Genomic DNA, 16,269 nt, shown 5'->3' on the forward strand with positions numbered 1-16,269 from the left:
CCCAATTGTTAGTGTGTATGTTAAATGAACTAAATTTAAGATACAAAACTGCATACACAATGCAATCACAACTATGTAAAAGAGGCAACAGGAAAAAAGATGAAAAGGAGATATGTCGAATGCAAATTTTAAAAGTGATCACATCTGGGTGATACATTTCCATATACTCTAAATAATGTAAACTAAGCATGTATTTTTCCATAATTGGAAAGCTAAAGTCATTTTAAAAAGGAGAGCAAGTCCAATGCCTTTAACACAAACTGCTGAAGCCCAGTCTTTAAGAGCTCACCTGATCGGCATCCACAAACAGGAATTTGTCAACAACCAGCGGGAAGAGCACGTCCAGGAAGAGGATCTTGTAGCCCCAGATGATGCGCTGTTTCTCAGTCTGCTGGTGAAGCCACCGGGGCCATTTGTACTGAACAAGCTCATACTGAAAACTGTATTTGTTCGCCATATAAGGTATAAACTCCTATTTTTAGACACAGGGAACAACAATCATTCACTATGATGAAGAAAAACAAGTAAGGCAACCAACCACGATTATGGCACAAGTAAAACACGTTTACCATATCAGTGGTCTAACGAAGAAATGTGACCCTGACTCACTCGTGACTACATAAAAGAATACATATAAACTTTTGTCAAATCTCCATTTTTTTATGACTTCTAATCACCACATGAGATGACAGAAATCTTTAAGTGAAGGCTTTTAGATGATTAATGTGTGTGTGTGTGTGTGTGTGTGTGTGTGTGTGTGTGTGTGTGTGTGTGTGTGTGTGTTTAAGGGAAATGGACTTTATCTGTCGAAACTTGATTTCAGTAGAACATTGTTTTGAGCTTGATTTTAAGCCTTTCTCACCACTAGGTCTAGCCCAGGAAATGACGCGGCAAGCCCAAGCACTCTGAGCAAGGCTGCTGCCATTAAGTCTTTCAGGTTCTACGTGTAAAGCACCTTCAGGGGACGAGAAGTGAACCTCTTCTCTTGGAGAGATATTACTGAGTACATTAAAAGCTGCTTGAAGAAGAAGAACAACAACAACAAAGATGCAAATAAATCCGTTTAGATGACAAATACTAACTGATATAAAGCGGAAGACTTTCCAAGAGTGTTTTTGTTTTGCACAGATGATCCTTTACTTCCACAGATCACTGGGTAGTTGTTCATGACAGAACTAACCATCCTTCTCACTGGAAACCTGTCCTGTGCTTTCTAATTAAACAAGGACATGCACGCTCAGAGGAGGAATGTTCCTCCATCAAAACAAAAGATACAGACTCTCCTCCTACGTTAGCCAAGCTTCAAACAAGTCATAATTTTGTGTTCAGTTTTATAACCACTATTTCCCCCAAACAGACCAGTCTGGAAGAATAATCAACATAGAATTATGAGGGTGAATCAGGGTAACCAAATACAAGGAAACTTAAAAAATTATACACATAACATAGAAGTAGCAAAAAGTATATTACACTGTACATATCTCCTTAATAAGAATGTTTTCCTCTTCAATGCCTGAGGAACAAACCTTAAACGTGGGGGACAAATAATTCTTCAAGAACCAGAATTTCACAGGAGTCTTGGTATTCTTCAGTACTGATAGCATCATTATCCTGTCAAACAAAAGCAAACAATAATAACAATTGTCCAAATCTTTTCAATCTCAACAAAACCAAGGAGAGTCCATTAAGAGACCACTCCGTGTTCTTTGTGGCAGAGCTAACTGGAGGCTCCATTAGGCAAAGAGAGACCCTGAGTGGGGACAATGGAGAAGTGCCCTTATTCACGTTTACAGTGTTATCACTGGGTGGGAAAGAAGGACTACTGCTTACCTACAGTAATATACCGAACTGATCCCAGGTGCATGTTTTAATTACGTGGCAGCTTTAAATAAACTGCTTCATGAACTGACACATTAGTTAGGGTACAAATGAATCCTGGAGGCTGTGCTTAGCTGACGACATCACCCTAAAAAGAAGCTGGGAAAGCCCTGCGGTTCTGCGTCACGGCACTGCCCCCACGGCCTGGACAGGGCCTGCCAGGGAGGAGAGCGGGGCAAGGTAAGGGGATGGCAAGTGGTTACAGCTTCAGGATTCCCTACTTCGGAGACAAACAAAAGCAAATTTTGAGTCAAGGAATTTAATTAAATTCAGTTGTTATGGACATCTGACATTACTATTCTAGGTCAGATATTATTTCTTGGGAATATGAGGGCTAAACATGAGTAAAATGACATCTTGATTAGTTGCTACACTAGATTTGTAGTGGAAAATTACAAGGAAAAAGAACCCTGGCATTAGGAAAGTTACTCTCAGGCAAAGGCCTTCCTGACCACTGACAACAAGGCGCCCTGAGGGCCTTCCCCCTGGCAACCACTGTGTCAACCAGCCCAAGCCTGTGCCTCTCCTCTGCTCTCAGAGCCTGTGTGACCTCAGGCGAACCCTTCCACCCTCTGGATCTCAGCCTGTCTATAAAACGGAATTAAGATCCCTCCTGCTCTAACATCCTATGAATCTTCAGAAGGCAGGTCCATGGACCTATTCCACCTCTATTCTCTATGTTAACCTCCTAATTTCTGGTTTAAGTGATGCCTGGTGGACAATTAAACACCATTCTTTATGATGTGTGCACAGTGATACTGAAATGTGTTTATAGCCTTGTAATAGGTACACAGATGCATTTAGCTCCCCTTCATGAGGCTGGCTGGATCAAAACAAACACAATTATATATGGTAATCTAGTCACAATCCTTAGAGTGTGTCAAATACACAGAAGTATAACAGGCAGAATCCCATAAAACACACACTCCCTAAATAAGAATCCTGTAACAAATTCATGCATATATTCTGAAATAACCAACATGACTAACCGAAGAAATCTTTCATAGAGATGACCAGATGCGACAGAGAAAATATTAATTATGTCATCCTTCTCCTGTTTCACTTCCTCAGTCTTCTGTCCTCCTGTAAAGCCCCTATAACAAGAAAGGTAAAAAGAAGAACACTTGAAACACTGGTACAGACACACTGCCCTTTAAGGGGAGAGGGAAGGAGACGGTGCTTCCCCATCCCTGTTCCTTCCCGAGAGCGCAGGGCCGGCAAAAGCAGCCCACAGGATGAGAGGTGGGGATGGCTGCCCGACGGGAGGGAGGCTGCCCGACGGGAGGGAGGCTGCCCGACGAGAGGGAGGCTGCCCACAGGGCCTCGTGTAGCTTCAGGAGAAGACTGGACACAGCCTAGTCCACAGAATGCAAGACATACAACGGAAGGTTAACTGAGCAATTACCACTCAGCTCTCCAAACAGCAGGCAAAATCCAACAGCAGTCAAGAACTAGGGCACAGAAGTAACCCCACCATGAGGGGACGATAACCTCTTTCAGTTATCAGTGGGAAACACTCATCTACTCTAAGTACAAGTGCAAGACTTCATTGCACAGAGCAGAATGTGAAAAGCCCAAACAGGATTATTATACTCAAAAGAAGGGAGGGGTGGTGCTTATGTATCAGTGTTTCCTTAAAAACATTACTTCTTTATGATGCCAGTTTACCATTTGAAGGAGTCCCAAAATCCAGATTCATTCTCATTAGTTCCATCGCTCAGCAAGTCTTCATTCACCATGTCTGCCTTCTTCTGAACCTGCAATCAGTCACACGTGATGGATCCTATTCCCCCTACTGGGTCTAATAGGCATGAGACTGATCTTCCCCGGACGCACACTGTGAACACGGACAACACTAGGGAGGGAATGATCCTGCCAGCAGGTACAATCCGCCCCGAGTCCAGGCGTATTCAACAAACTGTGCTCGTCATATCACACTAAAATCTTAAGTGAGGAGATAGCAACCTCTTTTAATTAGACAATAACTGTTTTCGGTTTGAAAAACGGGCAGAGAACCTTACGGTCTGAGCAAAATCAGAAGCCGAATTCAGCAAGCTAACCGCTAGTTCTAGGGAAAGAGGGCAGCGCACACGAGCTCTCACTGTCAGAAGGGAGTCATCTCATGCGACAGCCTTGTATCAGGGCTGACTAGTACAAACAGGGGTCGAATCTTCTCGACAGCACAGGGATCATTTTTCTGCTCAACTGTGTGTCGTCTGCTTTCGATTTTACTGTGTATAATGATTATTTATCCCATAATACCTTTTACTTGAATTTAAGGCACTAGGAACTTCAAAATTCTGAGAACAGAAAGCAGAAGTGCAAAGAAATTAAATAAGGCTACCACTTATTATTTGTGGTGAAATTCTCATTGGCATTCTTTCCAATCTTCTGAGAATAAAATCATAAATAATAATGTGAACTGTGGCTGTACAAGCAAAGCAGCATCTATGAAAACGTCTTATGTAAAACGAGACTGGTACTGCTCACTGAGATAACCCAAAAGGTGCAACCTCTCAGGTGAAGAAAGCCACAAACTCATATTTACAAAAGACATTTTACATTTCAAGCGCATTCCTGTAAGCGCTACAGTAAAATTCCAAAGGTGAATTAAAGTCTTGGGCTGGTTCCTTTCTTTTTTCTTCAGCTTTACTGAGATGGAATTCACAAATAACACCTGTAAATGTAAGGTATACAACGTGATGACTTGGTATAGGTATATGCTGTGAAAGGATCACCACAATAACAGCACTACTTCTGGAGTTAACACATTCCATCACCTCACCTAGTTTGGGGCTGGTTTCAAGATAATGTATTTTACATAACAGCTACCAAATACCAAGTTACTGCTACTTTTACCAACTTTAATAGAGTGGCTGCCTTAATGTACCAAACTCACCTTCACTTTAATAATTTTGCTCTTGAAGTTGTTGAGGACTACAACAACTTCATCCGCGTCAGGCGGAGAATCTGTACCGTCGTGACTTAGAAAAGAAAGGAAGAAAGGAAGATAGATATCACACATCACAGGTCTCAAAATGCAGTACATGGTCTGATATCAACCCCCCATATTTGTCCATCATCTTTATCATAAAGGAGATTTCTCTGAACAAATGATTTTCTCACAATCTGCAGGAAACCCCTTCAAGCTGCGCAGAAGCACTTGTCCAAACCTCTATCCTTACACGTCGAGTATGCCAATCGGTCACAGCCCAAACTTCCTTCTCGGGTCCCTCTTCGAATGACCTTCCACAGAGTGAGAGGCTCCCCGCGCTGGCAAGCACATGATGAGCACGGAACCACTGTCTGTGTTCACAAGGTCTGAGCCAAGCACGGCGCCCTTCGATAAAGGAGCACCTGGGGGCCTGGGCCCCTGCACCGTCACCAGAAACGCATCACTGCTGCTCTGTAATGGGCAAGTAGCAAGACATGGCTCTACTTCAGAGTTCTGTAAATGCTTCTGCTCTGTCCTTCCCGGAGGCACACAGCCAAGCCTAGGCCCTGCACTCAGTCTGGCGCCCATCCTCTGGAGGAAGAACTCTAACGAGCTCTGTCTGCAAGCAGACAGGGCAGAGGAGGAAAAACTGAAATAGTATTTCCCTACTAATCAACTGTAATGCCTAAAATTACCAGTCACCAAATTTTAAGGTGATAACTACAAAAAGCCACGATAGAACATGAATTCACTGGATTCACTGTCATCCAGCAGAGAGCAAAGTTCTCAGGCAAAGTTGAGATCCTTACAGGGAGCATGAAACATCCAGAACCTGGGAAGCACAGGAGGAAGAAAGCCTGCAACCGTGAGGTGCTGGCCACCATAGGAGGACTGGCCAGGAACAGGGCACACAGCAGGGACGGAGTTTAGAAAGACAACACATAAGCTTTTGGGAAAAACGTTAATAGGCGAAAACCCTACTATGTACAATGAAGATTTTACTATAATACAAAAATCTTCTACTTTCTTGGTAAGAAATATGCAGAAATCCACATAGCTTTCATGTGGGGCAGTAAAGACTATGAAGCTACGATGAAGACACAACAGGATGATGTTTTCAAATAAACTCTAACGGAAATCATTCCCGAAATGAATTGGCATGAAGAGTTCTCACATAGCTTAATACTAATTTAAATTGTGTTAAGCAGAATTTAGATCACACCTTTTTAAAAGGCAGTATAATTTTTTTAAACTAATAGCCACTTGTAGCAAACCTTAAAGCAAAAAGCAGGTTACCAACGATGCTCTGGGAATACTTCTGTACCACCTCAGACCTGGAAAGACAAGTGCTCGCACCAAGGTTCCATGGCCAAAGCTTACATGTCTTGTCAATCTGCAACTCACTCAGGGTAGAGAGATATACTATCCAGGGTTGAAAAGTCTGACTGTTCTTCATTTCTTTTCTCCTTTCTTGAAATGACTCACTTTCTCATATGCCTATGGTTTTCATCACAGTGACAGAATGATTTGATCCTGGGATACTGTTAGCACGAAAGAGTGACCAGAGGGTCAAACTTGACTATATATATTGTTAGTATTTACACTGCTTATTATCCAATTATACCCTGACAAGTCTCCCACATTTAATTTCCTAGATAAGCACTGTTTCATCACACATACAACTGCAAATTAAATTCTTACTGCCTGGATAATTGCCAGTGTAGTATTCAATTCAAGCTGATTCTCATTGCAGAATGTTCTAAAAAAAAATGTACCTGCATCACTTAATCCTACCTGTAGATTCTATAAATGTCTTCAGAACGTCCCTTCCTTAGTCTGAGAATCCAAGCTCCTGGGTTGGCTTTTAACTGAAAATAGCCCTAGGACAAGAAGACGAAACAAATTTTAGTGCTCTTAAAAATATCAAAATGCTGTTTCTGAGGGACAGTTATTTCTTTTTCTGAAATATCAGTCACCTTTATTTTAAATAAGATGGTTAACAAACGAATGCAACTCTTAAAATCTACATATTAGAAACACTAGCAAAATACTGGCCTGTCAAGCCAAGAAGCCTGCCCTTTAGCTGTACGTCAGTGAAGAAGCAACGTATGACGTGCGAATAAGCTTCAAATCTCAAAAAGAAAAAAGAGAAAGAAGGGAAAAACGCTGTCGGCTCATAAGCAATACTTTTTCAGGAGCCAATCTGGTTAGAGTAGAATATTCTAGCATGTTTTCCTTTAAGTTGTCATGTAATTCCAATCTACAAGTTTAACTAAACTGTTGCTTTCTATATTGACCAAATTCAGACCATCATGAATTTTAATTTCCCTCATGTTCAGAATGCTAATTGCTCTATCATAAATTGCAGTGCCCAAATTAACAAGACTGAGTATCACCACCGGATGCACTGATTGTTTACCAGATTAGCCATAACGATAGTGTCCACGATGACTGGCTTGGCTGAAGTTCCTAAGGTAAACTGCAGCCCCCGGGGGGGCTGGCCAGTGGTGATGTCATAGCAGTGACCTTCTAGTAACAGGTACTCCAGCTCATACTCAGCAGCCACTACGCTGTCCACCTGCAATATCAAAATTAAATCACTTGAAGACCACTCAGCAATCAAAAGAAACAAACTACTGATACATGCAACAACACGGATGAATCTGAAATGCATTATGCAAAGTGAATGAAACCAGACATAAAGGGCAACATACCATATGATCACATTTATAAAAAATTCGATCAGAGGCAAAACTATAGGGATAAAAAGCAGATCAGCTGTTGCCTGGGGCCAGGGGGAGGAGGAGGGGTTACCTGCAAAGGGGCATGAGAGAACCTTCTGGAGTGATGGACATGTTCTGTATCTTGATTGTGCTGGTAGTTAACAAGAGTACACAATTTTAGAAACTACGGTCGGTTGGAAGGAGAGTCAGGAAAAAGGACACAGAAAAAAAACAATAAGGAGATTATTCCAAAAGTACAGAGAGGATAAGATGCTAATCTACAGGAGTAGTACTGGGGTAAAAAGCACGTAAGATAAAACTGCCGGATGAATGAACAGATCTAAAAGCAAATAATGGAGAAGATAGATAAAACAATCCTACAAAGATTAGCTCATATGAGAAAAGAGAGAAACAATGAGAAAGATCAGAAAAACATCAGAGAGCAATGCAAATTCATCTTGGCCTTTGGAATATAGCTGAAAATATTGCTATTCTAAATGCAAATGTCCAAGATGAAGTTAATGGCTCCATAATGGCATAAAACCATTCACGTTCTGCACCAACTGCCTAAATTATTGCTAATTTCTTGCAGAAAATAGGATACAACTACAAAGTCTTTGGGCAGCTTGGCTTTAGCTAATTAAAGAGTTTCTATCCCAGGCTAGTTGAGGCTTGGCTTTATTCGCTACCTAACCCTAACAGTGTGCTGCTTGGAGCCTCACATGTCACTGCAATGATCCACATGCTCACAAGTCTCAGGCTCCATATTTTCAATGGAATGCAGAGAAACTGCAGGAAGCCTAAGAAAGAGGAGCAAAATCTCTGGGACATATGGAAGAAACCTACTTTGTTTTTTTGTTTGGGGTTTTTAAAAAATATTTATTTGGCTGCGCCTGGTCTTAGTTGCAGCATGCAAGATCTTCGTTGAGGCGTGTGGTAACTCCAGTTGCAGCAGGTGGGATCTTTTTGTTTTCAGTTGCGGCATGCAGGATCTCCCTGACCAAGGATCGAACACGGGCCCCCTGCATTGGAAGCACGGAGTCTTAACCACTGGACCACCAGGGAAGGCCCTGGAAGAAACCTGCTTTACATTTGATCTATACTTCTGTATACTTCTGTGCACCGTTCTTTAGTGCTTTGTGTGGTCTCTTCAACAAGAGTTGGTTCTTCAAGGATTCCCTATTTGTTAAAAATATGGTGTGTATGTATGTACATACACACATGCATGTGCACGCACATTCTCTTTCTCTCTCTCTCCCCACCACCAACTTAGTACCTAAGGGTTTCTACTTAAAGAAACTAGGGTAATTCAACCTCATGATAAGAGGGCTGCTAATTCCTTTGGTAACTATCTTCAAGTTTCCAGTCTCCCAATTCCCCAGAAGACAGAACCAGAAAACAGGCTTCAATTGTAATAAGAGATTATTTAAGGTAGACACAGAGACAAATGTTTTAAAAAAGGAAGGAGGCTCTGAGGCACCATAAGCTCCCTGGAAGTAAAGACCATGTCTTTTAATTCCTTTGTTAATACACTCTGAGCTAGGTGTAGAGTGAGGGCTGGGAAGAGACATCAGTGAAATGAAATTGCACTATCTTTGAAAATGGATTAGGGAAAAAGGACCACTTACCTTAGAGACTTCAAATACAGTTATATGGAAATAAATGAAACAGAGAACAGAAAAACAATAAAGAAAAACCTATGAAACCAAAGACTGGTTCTTCACAAATATCAACAAATGGACAAACTTTTAGCTAGACTGACCAGGAAAAAAAAGAGAGAAGGGCCAACTTACTGAAATCAGCAAGGATAAAGGAAACATCACTATTCAATAAAAAAGACTATAAGAAAATGCTATGAATAACTATATGCCAACAAATTAGATAACCTAGATAGAACAGATAAATTCCTAAGAGACGTAAACTTTGAAAACTGACTCAAGACAAAATAGAAAATCTAAACAGACCTACAACAAGAGATTGAATCAGTAATTTCAAAATCTTCCCATCAGGCAAGAAAAGTATATAAAAGACATCCAGATTGTAAAGAAAAAGTAAAACTCTATTTGCATATGACATGATCTTATACAGGCTTGTATACTAAGAACTACAAAATATTGTTCAAAGAAATTAAAGACCTATATAAATGGAAAGACATCCCACTTTCATGACTCAGAACACTTAATATTGTTAAGATGGCAACCTCTCCAAATTCATCTCGGGATTTAATGCAATCCCTATTGAAATCCCAGCAGCCTCTTCTGCAGATATTAACGAGCTGATTCCAAAATATGAAGAACCCAAAATAGCCAAAACTATCTTGAAAAAGAAGAACACAACTGGAAAACTCACACTTCCTAATTTCAAAACTTACTACAAAGCTATAGTAAATAAGATAGTGTGATACTGGCCTAAGGACAGACACAGAGACCAATAGAATAGAATTCAGAGGCCAGAACTAAACCTTCACATTTAGGGTTAACTGATTTCTGAAAAAGATGTAAAGACCATTCAGTGGGGGAAAGAATAGGTTTTAAAAACAAATGGTGCTGGGGCAACTGGATATCCACATGCAAAGAATAAAGCTGGAACTCTGCCTCACACCATATACAAAGACTAACTCAAAATGAATCTAATTCCAAAAGAAGTAAAATGTAAGAGTTTTAAACTATGAAAGACCTAGAAGAAAACACTGGGGTAAATCCTTGTGACCTGGGATTAAGCAACAGTTTCTTAGATATAACTCCAAAAGCACAAGCAACAAAAAATAGGTAAATTAGACTTCACGAAGATCAGAAACTTTTGTGCCTCAAAGGACGCCATCAAAAAATTGAAAAGACAACCTGTAAAATGGGAGAAGATATTTGTAAAGCATGTATCTGACAAGAGACTTGTATCCAGAATACATAAAGAACTCTTACAATTCAACAATTAAAAGACAAACCAATTTTTAAAAATAGGCAAAGGATTTGAATAGATATTTCTCCAAAGAAGATACACAAATGGCCAATAAACACATGAAAAAATGTTCAATATCATTTGTCATTAGGACAGGAATGAAAAATGATGCAGTCACTTTGGAAAAAAAAAGTTAAACATAAAATTACCATATGATCCAGCAATCCCACTCCTAAGTATATACCCAAGAGAAATAAAAGCATATCTACAAAAACTTGTACACATATGCTCATAACAGCATTATTCATACTAGTAAAAAAGTAGAAACAACCCAAATGTTTATCAGTGACGTATAAATAAATAAATAATAAATAAAATGCGGTGTATCCATACAATGGAATACTACCTGGCAATAAAAAGGAGTGAAGTACTAATACATGCCAAAGCGTGAATGAACCTTGAAAATAATTTATGTGAAAGAAGCCAGTCACAAAATAGATGACTCTATTTAGGTAAATGTAATAGAACAGACAAATCCATAGAGAAAGAAAGTAGATTAGTGGCTGCCAGGGGCAAGGGGAATGGGGAGTGATTACTTATGGGTATGGAGTTTTTTTTAGGGGTGATGAAAATATTCTAAAATTAGACAGTGGTGATAGCTGCACAACTCTGTAAATATACTATAACTACTGAACTGTACACTTTAAAAGGGTGAATCTTATGGTATGTGAATTAGATCTATCAGGCTGTCATTTATAAAAATACAATTATACCTGAACACTACTGTCTCACAAGCCCACCTAGACTGTGATCCAGTCTGTTCAGTCAGAGACTACCACCACTACATCTTCAACAGGCTTTACACGTGGTTAGATACTGGGAAGCAAAGATATTCTTACCTCTTCTAAGTAAATGTTATCCAGGTCATATGGCGTTCTGACAGACTCTACCATCCAACTCTCAGGTGTGTTCAAGTTCAGAGTGAACAGAGGAGACTGTGGCATATCCAAAAATTTTGCTATTGGACCCTTAGCAAAGCTATTGTCTGAAGTAAAAGAAATCTCTGCTTCCAAGACATAACGGTAAAAGCTGAAATGGAAAAGAAAGATGTGAATTTTTTTTCAATGCAACCACAGTCCTTGAGTTTATACGCATCCACACAAGTAAACAACTGGCTTAAGACAAACTGGATTTGGAAGGGCTTCCTTCCAGACTGAGAAAAGTGTTTCCAAAACTACCTCTTGACCTAACTGTACGTCCTGTGGTTGTTGCAGACGGGAGAGGAGAGCAGGGGAGGTGGGGCTGGGAGGGGAGGTCCTTCCTTCCTGCTCTTTTGGGGAATGGGGGATTGGGGGCAGCCACTGCTGGAGTCACACGCATGTCCTGAGCACTTGCCTCCCCTTGGTGAAAGAAACTCACTTTCCTCTCTCTCAAAAACAAAGTCCTAAATGGTGGCTGAGTTCTCAGGCGCACCTTGAAAACACTGTATGCAATCATTTAAACATTGCTCCTATCCGAGGATAACGGTGAAAGCTGGAACCCTTCTGTCACTTTCAAACACGGCTTCAATTCACTCAGAATCTAACCTACAGAAGCCAGCACATTCGCAAGGTGGCAATTTACCACAGTCCCCAGATGTGCTACACTATTACTACTGACTACTTTCCAGGCAACCTGTTTCACAAATGACCATTCCAAAGCTCAGAGAGTATGCAGGTAAGCCTGCCTTCCTTTCACGATACATGCAAATGAGCCACATACATTGCAACTTAGAAAATGACTGCTCTTCTAAGAAGTATAGACAAGTGTCTTTCTACACCACAGCACATTTTAACGTAAATTTAATAGCTACATTAATTAAAATGTTTTTAGAGAATTATGTAATTCTGACCAAAACAAAAAAAAAGGAAAGAAAGCAAACCACAGGTGCAAGTGGCTTAGGTTAATTCCACTTTTTTTATTTTACTTTTTAAATTTATTTTTGGTTGCGTTGGGTCTTCGTTGTTGTGCGTGGGCTTTCTCTAGTTTCAGCGAGTGGGAGCTGCTCTTCCTTGCGGTGCGTGGCTTCTCATTGCAGTGGCTTCTCCTGTTGCGGAGCATGGGCTCTAGGCATGGGGGCTCAGTAGTTGTGGCACACAGGCTCCAGAGCACAGGCTCAGTAGTTGCGGCACACGGGCTTAGCTGCTCCGCGGCATGTGGGATATTCCCGGACCAGGGCTCGAACCCGTGACCCCTGCGTTGGCAGGTGGATTCTTAACCACTGCGCCACCAGGGAAGTCCCTAATTCCACCTTTAAATGCTCTCACGCTCACACTAAGTTCTTAGAACTTTTGATTAGTTCTTAGAAATTCAGGAATACTGAACTTCAAAATAAGTGATTTTTTTCAAACATGAGGTCCATATATAAACACATTTGATCCTTGACATTCAATTTCAGCTTTCAGATTGAGTGTGATTTTTTCCAGGGGTTGATTTCTTAACCAGGTTGTCTTACCTTTTTAAAGGCATGTCGGAAAGTTTAGATTGGCAGTTCATAAATACTCTTAGATTCATGTTGATCAGCTGAGTTAAAACCTAAAAGAGCAAAGCAAATGACAAAACATAAAAATTTTCCCTACAAAGTGACTGATATTTGAGATACAGTATTTACACTGTCTCCTCAGAAATGTATCGACACTAAGTTAGGAGAGAGAACATTTCTTAATATCTCAAGCAAAAATACAAAGATAATAAATGTTATGAAGTCTGCACTGGATAAATCCCTAGAAATCACAGCTCTAGTGCACAATCTAAATCACACATACATATCACGTGGACAAAAACATGGGAAATAGGTCATTGCAAATAACTGCTCCCCACATATGTGGGGAAGCAAGACAGGCAATGGATACAGCTGTCTACACAAGGAATAGTTTAAAGGTTCATCAGTGCAGCTTACAGACTATCATCATAGGAAAAAACATATACAAATACCCACAAAAAAGGTTAACTGATTATACTTCAATAGAACTTTAAAAAAAAAAACCACACACAACTCAAAAAGAAATTGAGGCAACTATATTTTTGGCAGAGTTCTTTAAAAATTTTTTAAATTGCAATATTTTATAACATATCTAAAAGACATTCTGCAGGGAATTCCCTGGTGGTCCAGTGGTTAGGACTTGGTGCTTTCATTGCCGAGGGCCCGGGTGCAATCCCTGGTCGGGGAACTAAGATCCCACAAGCCATGCGACGCAGCCCAAAAAAAAAAAGACACATTACAAAAAAAAATGCTAGTTATAAGAAAGGAAAATGATAAAGCAGAATGCTTTTACCTTTTTACTCTTCGCCAATATAAAGTATGGCAAAAATAAATTTAATTCAAAGACATTTTGCTCTGAATAAAGATAATTTGTTTTCTTAATTACATGAAGTAATCAACCAAACTTGTACCTACTTTCAGAGGTTATTGTTTTCAGAGCCATTACTAATCTTTATGAAAACATCTGCTCTGCCCAAGATGCCCTGTAACACTTTCCAATGCCATTTAAAGATAACTAAGGGAAAACGATGCTCGCAGAGAATCTCAGGGTATGGGACCACTTCCGGTAAATACGATGTTGACACAGATGACGGGAACTGCCTCTGCAGTTGTACCTACCAAAAGCAACGGGGCAAGTCTCTGCGCTTCTCTGGTGACAGGGTCAACGACGGCCACAACATCAAAGTACGTCTCCCCTTCCTTTGGCCTCAGTTTAATTGCACTACAGAGATCAAAAAGATAAAACATTAATCTGGAGACAAACAGAAAACAGTTGATTTCTTTGGGGGGGCGATGTGGGGGGGACAACACATCCAACACAACAAATCAGCCCTCTTAACATTTCAAAAAAACTTTAGATCTAAAACAACAAGGTTACATGGTGTTCAACTATGTGATTACGTCTACCACAAAGTTTAAAAACCCTCTAAAAGCTTCTGATGTTTGTTTTTGACAGTTACATTATGCCAATTTTTATTTCTTGGCAAGAAGGTTATGAGGAGAGAAGAAACTGACTTTTTTAAATAGTAAAAGGAACATAAGAATATTACAAAAACTTGCAAAAGAGTGAAAAAGGAAATAAATAATCATAAAATCTCACCATCCCAATTCAACCACTTTGTGGCATATTTCTACATAGTCTTCCTTAAATGCCTATGTAAAGATGAGATGCACCTATAGGATATCAGCAATTTTATAATGATTTCATTCCTTCCCCAAAAAGTTTCTTATAAAGATTTTTCCATGTTGTTATACATCAATATCCTGAATAAGAAATAATCTTCGATTTACCAAGTGAACCTGCTGTAGTTTACTCAAGCTATTCCTTATTGCTGGACATTTACTTACTTACTTACTTATTTTTAACATCTTTATTGGAGTATAGTTGCTTTACAATGGTGTGTTAGTTTCTGCTGTATAACAAAGTGAATCAGCTATACGTATACATCTATCCCCATAACCCCTCCCTCTTGTGTCTCCCTCCTATCCTCCCTATCCCACCCCTCTAGGTGGTCACAAAGCACCAAGCTGATCTCCCTGTGCTATGTGGCTGCTTCCCACTAGCTATCTATTTTTTACACTTGGTAGTGTATATATGTCCATATTGCTGGACATTTAGATGCCTTTCAACCTGTAAAGAACTTCTCACATCCAGTTTTTTTCACACTTGGAAATTTCTTGAGAATTAACACAGTCCTAGACATGAGATTACTGAGTCATACTGACACAAATATTTCTGTGGCTAATGTGTCTCGTCAACCACATTTCCTGAAGAACTAAACAATTTTACAAGGCCAAGAAATGAACTTCACTACATCTTGTCAGCATTAAGTTATACAATTTTTTTGTCTGTTCTTAGTTAAGTGAAAAAGGACGACTCCTAGGATTTCTGGGGAGAACATGCGTTTCCCCACATGTAATTTCTAGTTACATGGCCTCCTTCTAAAGCCACTTTGACTTAGGTGGCTTAAGAGAAGCCACCTAAGAAGGCTTAAGAGAAGCTTAATGTATCAGGAGCCTCTGATACATTTTAAAAAGGAATAAACTTGAAAGGATTTAAAAATACATCCAATTTTCCCAAAACATTAATTGCTTAATCAATGCTTATCTTTGTTTACTCTGAACACTATTTTAATGTGGTTTTGAAATTAATCACCACTTTTATGCAAAAACATTTACCCAATGGGATGAAAACAAAAGTTCAAAACAGAACATAATAACTAATAAAACTGGGTAAACACAGTTTAAATGGTAATGAAGGTTATTTCAAATCTCAATTGTTTTGGAAATAACCATCAGAATAGCTTTGTGACTGTACTGCAACACATGCTTTCAATTTGATATTAACAATTCCAGCTACCAATAATTATTCCAATACATTTTTTCTACTCTAATACAGCTGTTCTCAAAGTGTGGCTCCAGACTAGCAGCATCAGCTTTACCCAGGAATTTGTAAAAAATCCAAATTGTCAGGCCCCAACCCAGACTTGCTGAACCAGCAACTCTGGGGGTAGGTCCAGCAATCTGCATTTCAACAAACTCTCTAAGTAAAAGCCAAAGTATAAGAGCCACTGCCGTGGCTCTTATAACTTGGACCTCTGTGGTACTCTAGAATCTAGAAGGAAGAGCGCCTTAGAGAACAGCATTATACAAACTCTCCCAAAGGAAACGAGAAGAGGGGTCCCAAACAGTCCTCTAGAGCACAGCGTGTGGGTCAGGCCCCTAAGCCTGGTTGGTTTGAGGTAGAGCTCTGTACGGCATACCCATGTCCTAAGCCAGTGCTCTAGGTGACCCACAACAGACATCCTCAGAAACTG

The 16,269-nt window shown here is 39.9% G+C and overlaps 1 protein-coding gene across 1 annotated transcript in view; it reads right to left on the reverse strand.

Annotated features, from left to right (window-relative positions):
- UGGT1 (UDP-glucose glycoprotein glucosyltransferase 1) overlaps nt 1–16,269 on the reverse strand; it is a 107,932-nt gene that overhangs the window by 13,198 nt on the left and 78,465 nt on the right. The window contains exons 27-36 of the mRNA XM_059052596.2: nt 14,072–14,174; nt 12,926–13,005; nt 11,331–11,520; nt 7,233–7,391; nt 6,608–6,693; nt 4,778–4,862; nt 3,547–3,635; nt 2,868–2,972; nt 1,527–1,611; nt 290–472 (exon numbers count right to left, since the gene is read on the reverse strand). Coding sequence (XP_058908579.1) covers nt 290–472; nt 1,527–1,611; nt 2,868–2,972; nt 3,547–3,635; nt 4,778–4,862; nt 6,608–6,693; nt 7,233–7,391; nt 11,331–11,520; nt 12,926–13,005; nt 14,072–14,174 — 1,165 coding nt within the window. The remainder of the gene's footprint in view (nt 1–289; nt 473–1,526; nt 1,612–2,867; nt 2,973–3,546; nt 3,636–4,777; nt 4,863–6,607; nt 6,694–7,232; nt 7,392–11,330; nt 11,521–12,925; nt 13,006–14,071; nt 14,175–16,269) is intronic.

This window comes from Kogia breviceps, chromosome 2, assembly GCF_026419965.1.
Source record: "Kogia breviceps isolate mKogBre1 chromosome 2, mKogBre1 haplotype 1, whole genome shotgun sequence".
Classification (NCBI taxonomy): domain Eukaryota; kingdom Metazoa; phylum Chordata; class Mammalia; order Artiodactyla; family Physeteridae; genus Kogia; species Kogia breviceps.